The sequence below is a fragment of the Amblyomma americanum genome, chromosome 11 (assembly GCF_052857255.1).
Source record: "Amblyomma americanum isolate KBUSLIRL-KWMA chromosome 11, ASM5285725v1, whole genome shotgun sequence".
Lineage (NCBI taxonomy): Eukaryota > Metazoa > Arthropoda > Arachnida > Ixodida > Ixodidae > Amblyomma > Amblyomma americanum.
Window position 1 is genome coordinate 43,640,503 of NC_135507.1, and position 17,724 is coordinate 43,658,226.

The 17,724-nt window shown below is 49.3% G+C and overlaps 2 protein-coding genes across 2 annotated transcripts in view; both read right to left on the bottom strand.

The window, feature by feature from the left end:
* The window catches only part of LOC144110001 (MAM and LDL-receptor class A domain-containing protein 1-like), a 47,369-nt gene extending 44,559 nt beyond the window's left edge, over nucleotides 1-2,810 (bottom strand). Inside the window, 1 exon segment of the mRNA XM_077642804.1 lies at nucleotides 2,129-2,810. Within this exon segment, the coding sequence (XP_077498930.1) occupies nucleotides 2,129-2,515 (387 nt within the window). The 5' untranslated portion in view covers nucleotides 2,516-2,810.
* Nucleotides 2,811-6,855: 4,045 nt separating this feature from the next.
* LOC144109584 (uncharacterized) lies at nucleotides 6,856-17,232 on the bottom strand. The gene is made up of 6 exons (XM_077642404.1): nucleotides 16,648-17,232; nucleotides 15,808-15,990; nucleotides 13,856-13,975; nucleotides 12,429-12,679; nucleotides 10,228-10,399; nucleotides 6,856-7,517 (listed from the first exon to the last, which is right to left on the bottom strand). The coding sequence occupies exons 1-6, from the start codon at nucleotides 17,230-17,232 to the stop codon at nucleotides 7,218-7,220; spliced, it is 1,611 nt and encodes a 536-aa protein (XP_077498530.1). The 3' UTR covers nucleotides 6,856-7,217.
* Between the last annotated feature and the right edge of the window lie 492 nt (nucleotides 17,233-17,724).

Below are 17,724 nucleotides of genomic sequence, written 5' to 3' on the forward strand. Positions count from 1 at the left end.
CATCAGTGTAAATATGCGTTGAGTCACGGTAGTTCTCGTACAAATGTAGTAGCGTGAGCTGTTTAAGGGCTGGTGATGACAGATCAGCTTTTTTCGAGATACCAGGTATTGCGAGGTTGATTTTTGGCTGAGCGAGGCACCATGGAGGGATCAAAGGTCTCGCAGCCGGAGTGAAACAAGCTGGCAATGATTCATCATATGCAGTTATCGTTTGGCTGAAAGATGTGTGTGAATGATGTGTGAAAGAGGGGGCTCGAAAAGTGTAGAAATCCTGCTACCTGACGGGGTTCAAGCCCCTTGGTACAACGGCAGACAGTGAGCATTTACAATGAACAGTACATGATTAAGGAAGACAAAAATTATACAATATTTATGTGTATGTCACTATCGCAGTACAAAAGTCTTTAAATACCTGTTTGCTCACATTCAGAAGAAAATGTTAAAATCATTGAGGTGGTTAAGAAAAGTCGCAAAAGCAGTGATGAAGCATTAATTGATCGTATGAAAACAGAGAGAAAGGCACGTTCCAAATTTGAGACCAACGCGTAGGGTAATTGCGTTTTCGGCGACACATTTGCCATTGACTGCAGTAGGTGCTCGGAATTTCTGAGACCGTACTTGTATCGTTTCGCTAAATTAAGTAAATAAAAACAAAATAAAATAATCAAAGTGCTTAATCTGCATGTTTCTCAAAAGAGGATATTTATAAGTTCATGCACCTTTCTTCAGGAACTATTTGGCTTAAAAAAATATTCCCTAGATTTCAACCAATGCCGTTTACATGACTGCTACCAGAATCAACAGCACAATCTGCATTTCTTCGTGGGTCGCAGTTTTATTGCACCTTCTATTTATGTTCAGTGCGCATAATTTTGGTAACAGTGCTGTACAGCAACAGATTCTACTCTCGTGCAAAATTTCAATACATTCTATTCAGTGCACTTTAACATAAACTAGAGTAATTGAAAAATTAAAACATAAATGTAAAATACTGGAAAAAATTTAATGTAATGTTCAGCGCTATCACAGCTGGATCTATTCAGAAGACTCCTAGCAAATTTCATAGGCATAGTCTTTATTAAAACTGCAGTACAGCTAACTTTCGAAAACCATTTTGAAAGTTTCACCCCACCTTAAGCACAACGTGAGTTTTAAGTTGGATATAAATAAAGATTGGGAGAGAGCTGGGGCAGGATGCCCAGTTTTTCGTCCGTAAAAGTTCCCTGGCTGCTCTTGTAAACGAACACACGGCAAGAAGGATGTTTGCCAGCAGTGTGCCCTCAAGACTTATTTCAATTAGTATTCGGTATTCCATAATCCTGCTTATCACACGATTAGCTCAAGTGGCTACAATGGTATGCTGGAAGAAGCGCAATTCTACGTTTACAGAAAAACATGCAAACAAAGCGACGAACACAGAAGCTAATAAGACACTCATTGTTTTTCATCTGTGCCATTGATCCGCATCGCCTTTTATGTTGGATCCAAGCAAGCGCACACATTGTTCCCTGGCTGATAGCTCTGACGTCACAGGTCGTAGCTAAGCTGTCGTCTGCTGCTCTTCCCCTTTGTTGGGCGAGGCTGTGCCACATTCGGTGAGACTTTTTTGAGTGGTGAGAGGTGCTGCTGACCAACTTGGGTACCAACGGGCCCTCATCCAAGGTCCAGAGACCAGCTCGAGACAGCAAAGACGTGAAATAAAGACCTCATTCATTACCTCAAGCAACTCTTTTTGCCAAACAGTTTTCCTCCTCCTCCTCCTTCTTAGAGTAAAGAGCCGATTTGGGGAGTAAGGGGGGTGTGGTAGGGGAAGGGTGCAGCTGTCTACGTGGGTGTGAGTTTTCAAAATTGACACAGCTCAAATTAAGCACGTAAATGGATGACTGGAGGCCAAATTGCTAGAATCCGAAAACGAACGATATTAAACAGCATATAGTAGTAGTACCGACGATCTGGAGTGCATGTCCTAAGCATCAAGGCAATACTTTCTGTAATTTCCACCTGACTGTGTCATCTCCGTGAGCGCATACGAATTACTCAATTGTCGCGAGGGTTCTAGGAAGACATTAGAAGTTGGTAACTGCCGCTTACAAAATGCACATGCCCAAGCTTTAAGTTTCGAACTCACCAAAAAGTCCCGCTCCAACTTGGCACTTGACAGCGATGCCTCAGGTGTCGAAGACGTCGATTCCTCCGTGGTCGCCAAAGAGAGCACCACAGATTCTTCCTTTTCAAGCAAGGAGGTGACCGTCGGTGCAACGTCCATCATAAGCGACAAGTCCGTGGTGGTCGTAGAAGTGACATTCTTGGCATCACGTACCGCGAGGTCCGTGTCTTCGGCCCGGGAGGTCCTGTTCGTGACTAGGACCTGTTCCGTCGAACTCGAGTTCCATTCTTCGGAAGCCGTCCTGTGTGTGACGTCATCTCCGGGTATCTCGAACCCGCAGTCCGGCTCTTCAGATGTGATGAGAACAACGCAGTAGCACACACTCAACCATCGAACTATCAACGACATTCCGAGTCCGTTAAGTTGACGTACTCAGAAGCGATCGTTCTTGAAGACAGACGACGTTCAGACGTCTTGATGTCTTCAGTTCGTTATCCAACAGGAACTGCTCAGCTGGACACTCATTGAGGCGTATTTGGGTCGCATCAACACGCCATGCAATGAACCAACGCAGAATTTTCCCGCGTCTGCTACCGAGAGCAGCAGACGGCGCGACCTCGCGTTTCGTCTGCAAAGTGTGCTTCTAATTGGATGGTGGAAACTCGGCAAATAGGACAAAACACCGGACGCTGCGCGTCAAACACAAAGTGGCGCGAGAATGGGTCCGCCACCAGGATGATGAAAAAAAAAATGGGCTGCTTCTGTTGTGCCACTCGTCTGCGTCCCGGTTTCATTGTCGGCAGGGAAGCCACGGTGGTCGTAGTTATTTGTCTTCTGCTGCTTTTCCCGCCTTATCAAGCATCAAGAGCCAGTGAAAGCGACTGGCGCTGCATGCAGACGACCGCGGCGATCCGCTCGTGGAATTGTCACGTGATCGAGACTAGCCAATGGCGGACCGTCTTCTTGGAAATGGGGCAGCTTGCGGCGGCCTCTGGGCAGCCTGCCTTGGGTGCTTTTAAATGCGCACAGAGGAAGACTTTCGCTGATAACCACGCGGTTCAAAAACTGCGCAAGCTTCTAAATTTAATTGGCGGTTGAGGTCAGCCTAAATTAGCTCTTCGAGGCCTGACTCAACAATAAGGCAGGGTGGTTGGAAACGAGTGAAGGCTAACCCTACAAGCTGGAAGGCTTGAAGTTTGTAGATGGGTTCGCTTCTAAGCAGTGATAAGTTCCACAGATTCTCGCCGTTCACATCTAAACTTCATCGGTCTAGGGCTGTGACATAGCCGCGCCTGGAACTTAGACGTGTTAACAGCGTCGTGTTTGCTTTTTGGTTTTCGAAAACGTATGTTAATAGGGATGTTCCAAAACACGCATTGATACAAGCGAAGCGTTTTGAGAAGAACATGGGCGGTGGCGGCGGCTGTTACAATAAGAAGGAAGTTGTTGCGCGGCTTCTTTTTGAAGTTCCTATGTGGTCATTTCTGAGAAGCCGCCACAGGCGACTTCTGATTAAAAGTTAAGTTCGAATTTGTTTATACAGCTCGAACAGCATCTGTTCGTGATGCTGCGTGAAATACGGGAGCACAACTGCATGAAATATGGTCGACATTGTACGCCACCGACAAAAAAAAAGCAACACGCAAGAGAAAATACTTTATAGGCTTAAGGTACAAACATTACGCAAACAACACTATACATGGTGTTGCACTTAAGATTTTACAAAGTTTTTTATTTGAAATGGGCTTTTTGAACTAGAAGAGCACTTTTTTCGGCATAGCTTTGTCAGCGGTGTAGTACATCAGAATACAGCTAACACATGCTAACTAGCAGGCTGGTTAAATAATGTTCTATAGGTAACTTTTCTGTTAGGCTCCTTAACTTTTGAGAGGCGTGTATCCCACCGTAGTTAATACCCATATCAGTTTTTAGAATTTGGAAAACGCTGTTAATCTCGGCGCTGTAGCCCAACAAATTTTGGCAATATCGACGAGTTACGTGCACTGGAGAGGTTGCTTTGCCTGCATGCTTCTCGAAAGCGCATGTATTTTTGGCGCGATGCAGCTAAAATTTGTTTGGCTACAGCGCCGAGGTAGCCGCGTTTTAGAAATTCTAAAAACTGCTATTGATATTAATGACGGTGGGATACCCGCTTCTAAGCTAACGGCGGCAGAGGCGAGGGAGTGGCGACAACTACAGACGAACACCTTTCCTAACCTACACAAGTACCACATCATCTTCCCCGACAGATATGGCAGAATCTTCCCCTGGTGTGGCGGAATTCCAACAACATATCATGTAACGTGGGGCTGCTCCGGTCTCAAGCCCCCCGAACTAGACAAACATCACTCCGAGGAACAGTGGGAGTCTGCCCTGCTCAGCTCTGACTTGGCGACGCAGCGAAAGCTGATATCCCAAGCAAGAGCAACTGCGGTGGACATTGGGGTCCTGAAATAAGGACTCCACCCAAAATCTATATTTTCGTCTCTCTATCCTACCCTTTTGGAATAAATGTTTTCTACTACTACTACTACCCGCTTCTAAAAAATTAATGATCCTAACAGTAATTTGTAAAAAGTTAACTATTGAATATTAGTTAACGAGCCTGCTAGTTAGCACGACCCAGCTGTATTCTGATGTACTACACTAGTGCCAATACAATGCCAAAAAAAGCGCTCTTCTAATATCGTGTAAAGGCTTAGGTGAAACACCCTGCATATAAGAGCTTGAAAAATCGTTCAGGTCACAGAAATGAAACAAGAAGACTATAGCGGATGGTCGCCTAGAGTAAACAGTGTTTACTGAGCTGTCGTTAATTGAATTATTTCAAATATTTGGTGAAGTAGTGAACCACCAGAAATGCTCGCGAAAAGTATCAATCGGAATGTCGTAAGTCGGCGAAAAGGAACTAAGGATGCGATTTTTGTTGCAGCAGCTTATTTGCGAAAGCGTTGATGGCGCACGGACATAATGTTAAGAAGTGCTTGCCATTGGGTGAGCTCGAATGCCATCCTATGAGAGCTGTGCTGCTATGGTTTACACGAAAACAGGTTAAGGAACACTAACAAGAACAGTTAATGCGCTTAACCATTCTTACTTGTGTCCGTGTAAACCCTAGTATACGACAGCTCTCATACCCTACGATAGACGCGACTCGGCAGCCAGCTTTCAGAAAAGCAAATTCGCAGCAAGTATACGATGACAAAATGGAAATGAATGTTCATCGATGGTTTTCGTAGAAACGGAAATCCACCTCTGTGTCGCCCATTCATTTGACGCGAATGAGTGTGAAGGCACGGATAAGGCGACGATGACGGGGCAGTGCCGCGGGCGGATTAGTGCCACGTTGAAGACTGCAAAGAGCGGGCGATGCCGCGGGATGAAGCACGCGCGTTAGGTGAATAGACAACGCGAACAAACAGGCTCTTTTGCACAGGGCTAGTACGCATAGGACTAGAGTGCTTACGCAGTAATAATGCTCCTTGGGGGCCCTATGAATTCTTCGTTGCAGAATTAATTTCCGATGCTTTCGCGCAATTTTTTAACTTGCTTGCCGATGCTTGCTATTATTGATGATTTCTAACCGTACCCTTGTTGGTGTTAACAGCTGACGTCTTTGTTAATAATAATAATAATAATAATTGGCTTTTGGGGACAGGAAATGGCGCAGTATCTGTCTCATATATCGTTGGACACCTGAACCGCGCCGTAAGGGAAGGGATAAAGGAGGGAGTGAAAGAAGAAAGGAAGAGAGAAGTGCCGTAGTGGACGGCTCCGGAATAATTTCGACCACCTGGGGATCTTTAACGTGCACTGACATACATGGGGCCTTAGCGTTTTTCCTCCATAAAAACGCAGCCGCCGTGGTCGGGTTCGAACCCGGGAACTCCGGATCAGTAGTCGAGCGCCCTAACCACTGAGCCACCGCGGCGGGGTACGTCTTTGTTCTGTTCCGTTTTTAACGACGCCTGTCATGCTCGTTCATATGTTATTAGTTCTTTACTGTGCGCACCATTGTTGAACTCGAGCAAAACCTTGGGCGCTATCGCCGCTATTGGTTGTTTGTAAGGACTAGGCATACCTGAAAAAACAAAAAAAAGAAAATTGTTTTTAGCCGGTCAGTTGTAAATTTCATGACTTGCGAGGATAGTATCTCGCATGGTTTACGATTGCTTAGCTATCTCGGCTGGTTTTAACGTTTTTGTTTGTGTGTCCCATGATTAGATACGTATAAATATGCGCAAAAAAGTTTTCGCTCGTGTCTCGTAGTGTTCCTATGTGGTGTTGTCCCCTTGTCTAGAACCTAGCGCTCCCCAGCCTCAGTGTGCGTAGCTGTTGTCTGACATAAGTCGGTGGACACCCGAACCGCGCCGTAAGGAAAGGGATAAAGGAGGGAGTGAAAGAAGACAGAAAAAGAGGTGCCGTATTGGAGGGCTCCGGAATAATTTCGACCATCTTGGGATCTTTAACGTGCACTGTTAGGGAAAACGCCACCCACAGGAAGGAAGCTCCGCCTTTACAGTTAAGAGGCGACAGCGCTTCCTCTTGCTTAAGTAAACGCGCTTTCCTCTGTCACAGTATCAACCATTACGTGACTGACCACGCCACATACACGTAAAGCCTCGCTTTAACTAAGTCGTACGAACGTGACTGCGCAGCTTAGCGGTAGCCTGCGACTCGCAGAGAGAGTGAATGAGGGGGGTTTCTATGCGTCGCCGCTGTAGCTGGTGCCATCTATGGGAGCCCCTTGTAGCAGCCATTTTTTAGACCAGTCAGATTTTTCAGTCACACCGATGGTAACGCCTACTCCGGCTTTTCTGCGACGCGGGGCCATTACGAATTCGCGTAATACGAGTCCGATGCCTAGACAACTGCGGTGGGTACTAAGATGGCATCATAAGCTTGCCCGTCAACGAGGGTTTGTTGCTTCTGTGTCGTGGCCAATAGAGTACTATAGGACAGGTTAAAAATGTTTATAGTCCCACTCGCGGCCAGCCGAGCCCAACCGGCTTTCTCAGCTCCAGACCCAAGAAGGATGAGACGTCCGCTTTGCTGCGACAATATGACTTTGGCGAAGTTCGCCCGTATCTCTGGACTCTTATTTTCTCGTTCAGTGGAGGCGGCGCTCCGACCTCCAGCGCCTCTGTGAGGCTCTGCGCTCCTGGTTCCTCCACGGGGCACGAGTTCGAACCCCTCGGCTGCTGCGGCGCCGGACGCAGCTGGCTCGGCAGTGGCCGAGGCTTCGGTGTCGATTGGGCCCCACCAGGCAGCGCTTGGCGCGAAGCAGGCTTTCCTCCGTGGTCAACCGGCAGCGCACGCGACCCTTGCGAGACATCTCGGCGAAGTAGGGGAAGCGCAGCTGGCGCGTCCCGCAGGCGAGCCTCGACGGCGAACGGCAGCGCTGAGAAGGCTGCGAACAAAGGCACAGACATATACGTAGGATGCCTTCCGAGTTTTCTAAGTAGTTTCGCATTTATTTTTCCAGTCCCCTTTATGCATTCCCAGGAATTCATGATACGCGCTTCTAGTTCCCTTTGGTGCCAACCACGTGGCGGATGGAATTGAACATTAAAAATATCGCGTTGACATCATCTGGCTTATGGCTTATGGGCGGTTAACGTCCCAAAGCGGCTCAGGCTATGAGAAACGCTGTAGTGAAGGGCTCCGGAAATTTCGACCACCTCGGGTTATTTAACGTGCACTGACATCGCACAGAACGCGGGCCTCTAGAATTTCGCCTCCATCGAAATTTGACCACCGCGGCCGGGATCGAACCCGCGTCTTCGGGCCAGCAGCCAAGTGCCATAACCACTCAGCCACCGCGGTGGCCGTTGACATCATCCGTGACGTAAAAAAAGAAAGACAGTCACAGAATAACTGCAGAGCGTCACTGGCAGCTTTAGGCTTAGCGTCATCGGCTGCGCGCTATCCCGAATTTCTGGTAGGGTTTCCTGTCCATCGCCTGTACAGGAACTTTATAATCCTACTTAGTGCTGCAATCCTGCTTGGCCCGTTGTGCATACTGGCGGGGCGGGACTTTATTTTTACGTATTTTTTCTGCCCAAACTAATCTCGGTTAATCCTGCACCTGTGGTGCATCTTTGTAATCCTACTTAATACTCTAATCCTGCTTAACCTTCATAATTCTAGCCCACTCTGTACCAAATTTACTATCTTTTCAGCATCACTTCTAGTGGAAATCATTCAAGCGCCTAACACTCGTTAGGTTAAAACATGTTCCGGCTATACTACTGAAGGCTTGTTCACAGGTTTTGAACCAGGCTCGCATAGATCAGCAAGTCTTTTCTATTCTTACGAGGGACCTGCGCTTGGTGTAGTACCTAGGTCTAGGTTTGGTAGCTAGGTTTGGTTTATGAGAGTTTAACTTCCCAAAGTACTCGGGCTATGAAGGACGTCGTAGGGAAGGGCTCCGGATAATTTCGACCACCTGGAGTTCTTTAACGTGCACTGACATCGCACAGCACACGGGCCTCTAGGATTTCGCCTACATCAAAATTCGACCGCCGCGTCCGGGACAAACTAGGTTTCCGTCAAGCCCTGGGCTTGAAGCATCAGTTGCAACAGCAATAGTAAGTGCCTAAAGGTGGTGGTAATCGAGACAAAAGGAAGGAGATTGAAATGGACGGAAGAAAAGATAAGATGCTTGCGTCGCAGTGCAAACCCGGGTTCGAACCCGACCGTGGCGGCAGCGTTTCGATGGAGACGAAACGCAAAGACGCCCGTGGGCTGTGCGCTGCCAGTGCACGTTAAAGATCCCCAGGTCCTCGAAATTACTCCGCGGAGTCCTGCACTACGGCACCTCTTTCTTCCTTTCTTCTTTCACTCCCTCCTTTGTCCCTTTCCTTACGGCGCGGTTCAGGTGTCCGCCTAGATGTGAGACAGATACTGCGCAATTTCCTTCCCCTGAAACCAAATTTTCAATTTCCAGTTTCGCAGTGCAACCGTTCCGCATGCGTATCTGACGTGGTTTTCCGGATCTCGGACTTTCTCGTCGGCTCAGCTACCTTGTATGAGCCAGCGGTGTATAGTGCACAAACGCCGTCACGTGTGCGCTTGAAGGAACGCCGCGGACAACTACCATCAGTTGCTCTTCTGAATAAAAATAATTTGTTTGTTAGATACTAAAAGAGCAATTTATAGTGAGGAAATGGAGTTGAAAATGGAGCCGTTTTTTCCTGCAATTCATTTAAAACTCGTGCTGTCGATAATCAAAGGGACTCCGTGACCACCACTCGGAAGTAAATGGCGACGTGGCCTAGCCTCGGAGGTCTGCAGTTTGAATAGGCATAGGGGTCATAGCATTTAGTATGCTGAGTATGCGGAAATCAAATTTTGCATTGATACTTGTGTATACAAGATCTGTTTTCAGTAAAAGCAGCTATTATTTCATCGTATCGTAACGTGATAATCAGTCGATACAGGCCAACTGTCAATTTTCCTCAATGTCCGTCTAAAATACTAGTCAGCCTGTACACATTTGCTAGGAATATTGGACTTGGGACCTGATCAAAGGACATTCTGCCTCAAGTGATTTATATTTAGTGCTCCAGCAGAAACTCCTAACCTCAGATTTCGCCAATTTTTTTTTTTCTGTCCGAGAAATAATATGTCCCGGATTTCTTTATTTACTCGTTTACACTTGCGCCTCCAGAAGACATAGGCACGACCGTGAAGGCCAGCATATACGTACATAACAAACAATACCGGACAAAATCATTTTTCAATGGGAAAGAGTTTGCAAGCGCAGTTTAAACGTATATTGTAAGATTTCGCTACAACAATACATATTTCTGCAAATATCCCTTTGGCAGGCTTGACTTTTTTTGCTATTAACGTTTCTGCTATCGTCGAAAGCGTTTCCCATTGCTTTTCTATGAGAGTTTATTATCTGTTCGATGCGACTGAGTGAAACACAAAATAAAATAAAGATTTTGCGACATATCGGAAGAACGGACAATTAATTACCTTCAATATTTCCATACAGTACCTTACATTTTTCCAATATTAAAACTTTTGCCCAAGAAAGTTGGGGATGAAGAAAATGATAAAGATAAGAGACACACATAACGTTAGCAAGCCAAAGAGCGGCCATCCGTTACCTTCCAAGTAGGAGGCTCGGCGCCAGCGGGGATTGGGCGAGCGTTGCACTGGCGGTTGCATTGGGCCCGGCTTCGGAACACGTGTCCGGGGTCGGGACACTGGCCTACCGGGAACTGCCATGGCAGGCAGCGCCGTCCGTCGAAAAACCACCAGGTCGGATTGACGAGCTGTCTGCATGGCAAACCAAACACATAAACGCCAGCCGTTCATGGTTTATGGCTTATGGGGGTTTAACGCCCCAAAGCGACTCAGGCTATAAGAGACGCCGTAGTGAATGGCTCCGGAAATTTCGACCACCTGGGGTTCTTTAACGTGCACTGACATCACACAGCATACGGGCCTCTAGAATTTCGCCTCCATCGAAATTCGACCGCTGCGGCCGGGATCGAACCCGCGTCTTTCAGGTCAGTGGCCGAGCGCCATAACTGAGCCACCGCGGCGGCACCAGGCGTTCATGTAACGCTATTTAAGAGAAGAATTTCGATTTCTCCGCATTCTTGGTGCATTGCTTGAAAAAGCCACTGTCAGAAATGGGCAGCATAGTATTTCTATTCATTGTAAAATACAGCGGTTACAGCAATGCAGTAAATAGAAAGATTATGCTAGTATTTTCGGATATCAAAGTGTTTTTTTAGTGCTATGAAAGGACGCAAATCCAGAGGACAGGACAGCGCTATCGCTATCCTATCCTTTATACGACTACAAAAAACATGCAGCAAAAAAAATAGGCAAGCTTTTCGCTGATAACGTGGTTTTTACTTTTAACTGGGTATGTACAATCGCCAGTAAAAAGATTTGCACTGGTGACATGACACAGGAGCGGCAGACAGCAACGCTGGGCGCTGCGGTTACGAACGCGCCTATAACAAAAGTGCCAGGTGTGTTCGCAAAGCACAGTGCTGCGCCAGCCTCACAGTGCGATTTTCACCACTCCGGTGACGTCATTATGATGATCGTTTTTACTCCTGAGTGAACATTTAAGCCAGATTCCCAGTGACATTGGCGGAAAGCAACGTGCGCGCGAAATACCAGAGAAATACTACTAAGGTATGCTCTGGTAGCACACTGCTTCTCTGAGTGGTATTTATACCTTTTAAAACATCTCATGCGGTAAGCTGAAGGGAACTGTTAAGCGGATTAATTAGCTCCATCGGTTTCTGCTATACTTAACTAAAAAAGGTGCACTTCGACTTTGCCCCATGAATATGGATTTCTGCAGCGAAACTCAAGCAGACATCGCGCGAGCACTCAAGCGGAGTGCTTTTGCCTGTCATCTGGTCCTAAGTTCTTGAGCCACATTGGGGAGATTTTAAGAATATATTATGAGGGAAAAAAGGTGCAACCATCTATGCCAGTTTCTTGAAGAACGCTCGTCAGCAGTAAGAGTGCCGGAATGTGTATACTAATGCGACAGTGTTAAATATCCCTTTCGGCGGCAACCTCGGAGTCGGCGGAGTGTGAAGAAAAACTGGTGACCCACCCGCCACATGACTTGGTGAGTGCATCGCAGCCTGCCCACCCGATTGTGAGCTAACTGACCACCGTGGCAGGTGGCAGTCAAATTAATGACTGGTCGCGAGATACTACTCGGGAAGAGCAACCTGGTTCTCACAAGCCCCACCGATGGCAGCACATGACATCGCAGGCCAGTGATACTCGCTTAGCCGCTGTACCGCTGAGCCAAGAATGGTATGGGTGTTATGAGGACTCCTAGCGTTCTATGAACGTGAAATCAACAGTGGTCAATTCCGCATGTACAGACATTAACCCAATAACGCTATCGCGTGATATCCTTAAGGCGGAACCTAAATGTCCCCTCCAATTTTTTAATAATAATAATAATAATAATTGGTTTTTGGGGAAAGGAAATGGCGCAGTATCTGTCTCATATATCGTTGGACACCTGAACCGCGCCGTAGGGAAGGGATGAAGGAGGGAGTGAAAGAAGAAAGGCAGAGGTGCCGTAGTGGAGGGCTCCGGAATAATTTCGACCACCTGGGGATCTTTAACGCGCACTGACATCGCACAGCACACGGGCGCCTTAGTGTTTTGCCTCCATAAAAACGCAGCCGCCGCGGTCGGGTTCGAGCCCGGGAACTCCGGATCATTAGCCGAGCGCTCTAACCACTGAGCCACCGCGGAGGGTCAATATCCAATTTTTTCCCGGAAGTTAATTTCGGGAAGCTGGTCGCACGCTGACCTGGAGCATGCGGTGAAGAGCGGCTTGTCGAAGCAGCGCTGCGCCGGCATGGTGGCGGCCATGCAGCTCCGTCGGCAGCTGCCCAGGGAGCCGAACCGGTTGGGGCTGCGGTTGCACAGCGGAGGCTTGGGCTCCTGTACTGCCGATGACCCTGCGGCCTGGACGCAGGCGTCCGCATCGGGCCGGTAGTAGACCTCGCGCCGGGGCTCCGAGCACAGCGTGAACATTGGGGCGCCGCATTCGGGCCTCGCCTGTGGCAAAGAGCAATGAAAGCACTCTGCAGCCTAGCATGTATAGCGTTTCTGGGAGGGGTTTGTCTTTCTTTTAATGCAGAAGTGCACGTCAAGGCTTGTACACCATATTTGTACACACTTTAGCGTGCGCGCTGTAAGTACTGACAATGGATAATAATCTTGTTTTAAGCTCACATTGACAGTGATACCAGCTGTGTTGTTTTTTTTGAGGGCACAGCTACAAACAGCAGTTTACGGGAGGCACAGCCTCAGGAAGAGATTTACTGCAGCGCTGCCTCATGACTTGATACTAGAGACAATAGAGAGTTACAGCATAGCGCGATCCGCTACCATGATCCGCTACCGCGGGGCACCGCTGGGTACACGCCGATTGGTCCCGACGCAGCTGACAGGCACGTGGCGCCATCTGGCGCCCCCAGGGCGATATGCGCATGCGCAGTGGCGCCTCGCGGAAGCTAATCACGGTAGCAGGTCCCGCTATGCTATAACTCTCTATTTAGCACAGCCCGTACCGTCACCGCTACCACTTACCGCGTGCCGGCACTGCGCAATCGCAGATTGGTCCCTACTCTCCCGACGCGACGTGCGTGCTCGTAGCTAGATGGCACCTGGCGCCATCTACCGCCCTCAAGGCGATTTGCACCTGAGCGGCGGCTGCGCGCGGTAGTGGTGACGGTGCGCTCAATGCCAGGGGATGGCACAAGCACGTCTCCTAATACTTGTAGCCATTTCGGAGGAATGGGATGAAATATTGGAGCAAGTTCTTTAATGTGCACTGACAATGCAGAGTACACAGGCCTCTAGAATGTCGCGTGCATCGAAATTCGACGGCCGGAGTCGAACCCGCATCTTTTGGGACAGTAGCCGAGCGCCATAACCACGGAGCCACCGCGGAGGGGCTAACAAGCCGACATACCACAGTCAATAAGCGAGCCAATGTTTGGCCACTTTTCTCCACTAGACTGCGCCTTGATGGCAGCGTCCCTTTGCATTGGTATCGAGGCACCCTAGAGCATTCGGGAGCCGTCCCAGCAGCTCGAGATATGACGTAAACCACGCGGCACACAAGTGTCTATCTCGACGAGCGAACTAACCAAGGCGTCTAAAGGGACACCATTATGATGTTAGCGATGTGGCTGGTATTGAAATGTTGGGGGCGTTGTTAATGCTCACCGGTGGCCGATTCTGGAACGGCTGCCCTTTGCTTGCGGGGCCTCGCGGCGCATGCGCTTTTCGGCCCGCTCTTGCAGTTTCCCGCCTGGTGTCGCGGCGCCTGGAAGATATGTGGTGCTTCTGCAAGAAAAGAAGAAATAATGTCATGAAGGGGCAAAAGTGTTGCTTCTGGACAGCTTTTGTGACTCCACGTGTCAAGATACTTTTCAAGTGTTCAAGTGGAAACACTGGTTAGTTGGTCTTGGTATGTAGAATGAATTTTTTTTTCAGCGCGAAACGCACAGGACAAACAAAGGAGGTACACGCCGGAGGAACGATGACTTCAACTGATGGTTTATTGGCCCGAACAGGTATATATACACAGCAAGGTTTGATACTCCAGCTCAAGGACATGCACCACACATTCGCATCCGCGTGAACAAAGTGTAACAACCCAGCACTTTCACCTGGGCACACGTGTCATTCTAGTCTTCAGATAACGGAACTCCTTGGACGATAACGCAGTAGATGCAGTACTAACGCATTTATCGCCTTCATTGTGTATCTCAAGGGACTCAAAAATTTTCCTCCTACTATGCTCCTTGAAGCTGTGCAAAGCCCGTGTGTTGCTCAACGCTGGGGTGTGCGATGGTCTGGTAGGGCTAGGGCACCGGCTGCTATGTTCAGCCAGGTGACTACTCTTTAAGGGACTCGACTACTGTGCGGTGTTCTCGCAATCTCGTTTAGACACCTACCCGTCTGTCCAATGTAGCTCTTTCCACGTATCAGAGGTTATCTTATGGACGACCCCCGTCTTATAGGGAAGGAAGCAGGTCGGTTGCCTTTTCTTGCAAGAGGCAATGCCAGTCCTTCGCCTGTTTACCGTAGGACATGGCCGTGACAACTTTTCAGGAGCAGGGAACACGACTAGGACGCCGCACTTCCCTACAACCTTCCTAAGGTGCTTGGAGAAACCATGATACACGTCCTGCATGTATCTCGTTTCTTTGTCCTGTGTATTTCGCGCTGAAAAAAAAAATGCATGCTACGATACTTTTAATTCTCTCCCGGTAAGAGAAATATAAATACGCCAGTGTCAGAAGTAAATAAGGACAAAAACCGAGTTTACATCATGATTCAAATAAAAGTAGTTTTATTCGAAAAATAAACATGAAAATGAAGTTACGAGAACTGCTGCGCAGATGAGCTCCCGCCGCATTTGCAGAAATTCGGAAGAAGCGATCAAATGCGCGGAATCCCCTTCTATTCCCTATGGGGTTGTAAATTATTGCAGCGGTACAAGACTTCCATAAACAGCATACTTTAAAGTAGGAGTCGTGAGCTTGTGTCGAAGATCTTTAACGTCTAGCGAAGTTTGTTGACAATAATTTCAATGGCCCACTTTATCGAACTTCAAGCACGCTCTAAGCCAGGAAAGACTAAACTTGGAAAGGGGATAGTCCCCTGGGAGTAAATGCGTTGCCGCATCCAATACTCCCTTAAAAGGCGAGCCATAGGGCTCTCTGGGAGCGTTATTGCAAAAAAACCACCAGCATACTTCATCGGCACACCCAGCAACCGTTCGTCAAGGGAAATAAGCGCTGCAGTTATTCCCATTCCATCGGGCACCGCTGCGGGGGCTCCGTGGTCATGACCCTCGGCTGCTGACCCGAAAGACATGGGTTCGGTACTGGCCGCGGCGGTCGTACTTAGATGGAGGCGAAATGCTAGAGGCCCGTGTGCTGTGCAATGTTAGTGCAAGTTAAAGATCCCCAAGTGGTCGACATTTCCGGAGCTGTCCACTAAAGCGTCCCTCATACCCTGAGTCATTTTGGGGCGTTAAACCCCATAAACCAAGGAACCAACCTGTCCCATTGCATTCTGTCCCGATTCAAAGTGCAAGGCCCTCCGCACATTATGGCGCGCATAGGAGCCCGGTCTGTTATAGAAGACATTGTCCATCCGCGGCTCACCGGCTTCGTCCTGTAGTAGGCGTCATCGGAAGTGGCGTCGTCTTCGACGCCCGTCTCGGTAGTCACATCGGCAGGGGTCGTGGTCCGCTCACGGACCACTGGGTGCCCCTTCCTCCTCTTCGATAGCGGAGAGGGAGCCGCAGCCGCGGACACGACCCCCTTGGTGGTGGAACTGGGCCGAACCTGGGAGGATGTGTTGCAGGATTCTATAACTGCGGCGGTTGCAGCAGCTTTTAGGAACTGGCGAAAACTTACTCAACAGGTGGATGTGTAAAAGAAGAAACGTGGCGTGGAAAGAGTGAGCTTGTCTCCGGAACCATTTGGCAATAAGGAGGAACTCTTGTAAGAAATTCTAACAAAACATAAGATTAGAGTCGAAGAACGGCGTGGCAACATTTCATTCGATACAGCGCAATAACACGTTGCAAGGAGAGCTTTTCGAATGGTTTGATGTCGCTTTAAGTGGAGGAATTTTGTTCACAGCCTTCAGGGGATAATTACTGCCAGGGCAGTGCTGCTGGTCAGGCCCTCCACAACCACTAGTCGTTGGTAAACACTAACCGAGAGCACCAATCTATGTGTGACACTGCGCAGATTCCGGTTACTCGTAGGATGACCCCCATAACTTCTGTTAAAAAGCGCTACCAAGCATTAAAAGGAGGCACCCTAACGGAAATGACCAAAACTACTTTTAGGTACACGTGCCACCAAAATATTGCAGAGGACACTTCGGCGTTTGAAATTCGGCGTTTATAACTAACCTGTCTTTGGCCAACTTCGCCGTTCACAAATCCATGGCTCGTAAAACGAATTTGCGGCGCAACTACGCGGCACACTGACCTCGTTGGTTTGCCCAGCGACGGTCGAGGCGGCAGCGCGGAGCTTTGCGGAAGCAGGAGCCGCGGCAGCCGATGCGGCCACACCGTCGGCAGCGGCCGGCAGCGCCGCGTCCCCCGCGAAGAGGTTCCACCTGCGGTCCGCGAAGACCACGGCCGCGCACGCCGCCAGGAAGAGGCCTAGAAAGCCGAGCAGCAGGGCGTTCACACGCCTCACGCGCCGCTCCCTGTCCCCCGGGGCCGTTGAAGCAGTGCCGCTGCGCTGGAGCAGAGACACCGAGGCGGCGGCCGTGCTGGAAGAGCGCGACTGGTAGTCGGCACCCCGCACATAGGCGGCGTTGCTGGACGCCCCGCTGGAAGCGGTCAGCGTCTCTTCGTCGCTGTACAGCTTGGCGGAGTCGCCGCTGCCGGGGGCGGAACCGGCCAGCGACTGTGCTGGGTCGCAGTCGTCGGTCGAGGTGACGTCTGAGGGCGATGATAGGACGCGGAATTCCTTCGAAGAGGCCCAGGAAGCCCCGGTCGGCCCGATGCCCTCGGAGCTGTCAAGGGATGGAAGGCCCTGGAAGCAGACGTTGCGCTTGACCGCCATACCTTTGCCACTGCACAAACCTTATCTTCTTCTACACGAATAGCACGAGCTGCGTGAGGGGCTCGAGTAGGAGCACCTGCCTTTGCGTTTCACGTGCTCCCGCATTTTTGCAACGATATACGAAACGGGAGGGGGGGGGGGAGTTTGGCTTCCGAACGAGGGTTTTTAATAAAAAGCTACGAACACCAAGTGCTACTGTACCGCTTCCATTTAGGCTTCGCCCTCATTCCGGACGTGTTGCGGAGCGGCGCAGGGCCCTGGAGGCCGTGCTTCGGATCGTCTGCTAGAGCGCGTTAGCAGGCCGTGCTTGCTTTGGTGTGAGGAGGAGGAAAAACTTAATTTGACCGAAGGGTCTTTAGAACACGTAGGCCCTTGGACCCCCGCACGACCCGACTGCGCTCAGATGTTCATGAGTCCATGATGGCCCATTATGTCGGCGGCCCGTTCTGTCGCGATATTCTGCGTGTGCGGGTCCTCGGAGCGCAACAGGAC

Bases quoted from the DNA above. Each gene is read 5' to 3' on its own strand.
- LOC144109584 (XM_077642404.1), bottom strand. From the start codon at position 17,232: ATGGCGGTCAAGCGCAACGTCTGCTTCCAGGGCCTTCCATCCCTTGAC. The intron at 13,976-15,807 runs GTGAGCCGCGGA...CTTTTCTTGCAG, and splicing joins CCTACTACAGGACGAAGCCG to AAGCACCACATATCTTCCAG. The intron at 12,680-13,855 runs GTGAGCATTAAC...TCTTTGCCACAG, and splicing joins CGTTCCAGAATCGGCCACCG to GCGAGGCCCGAATGCGGCGC.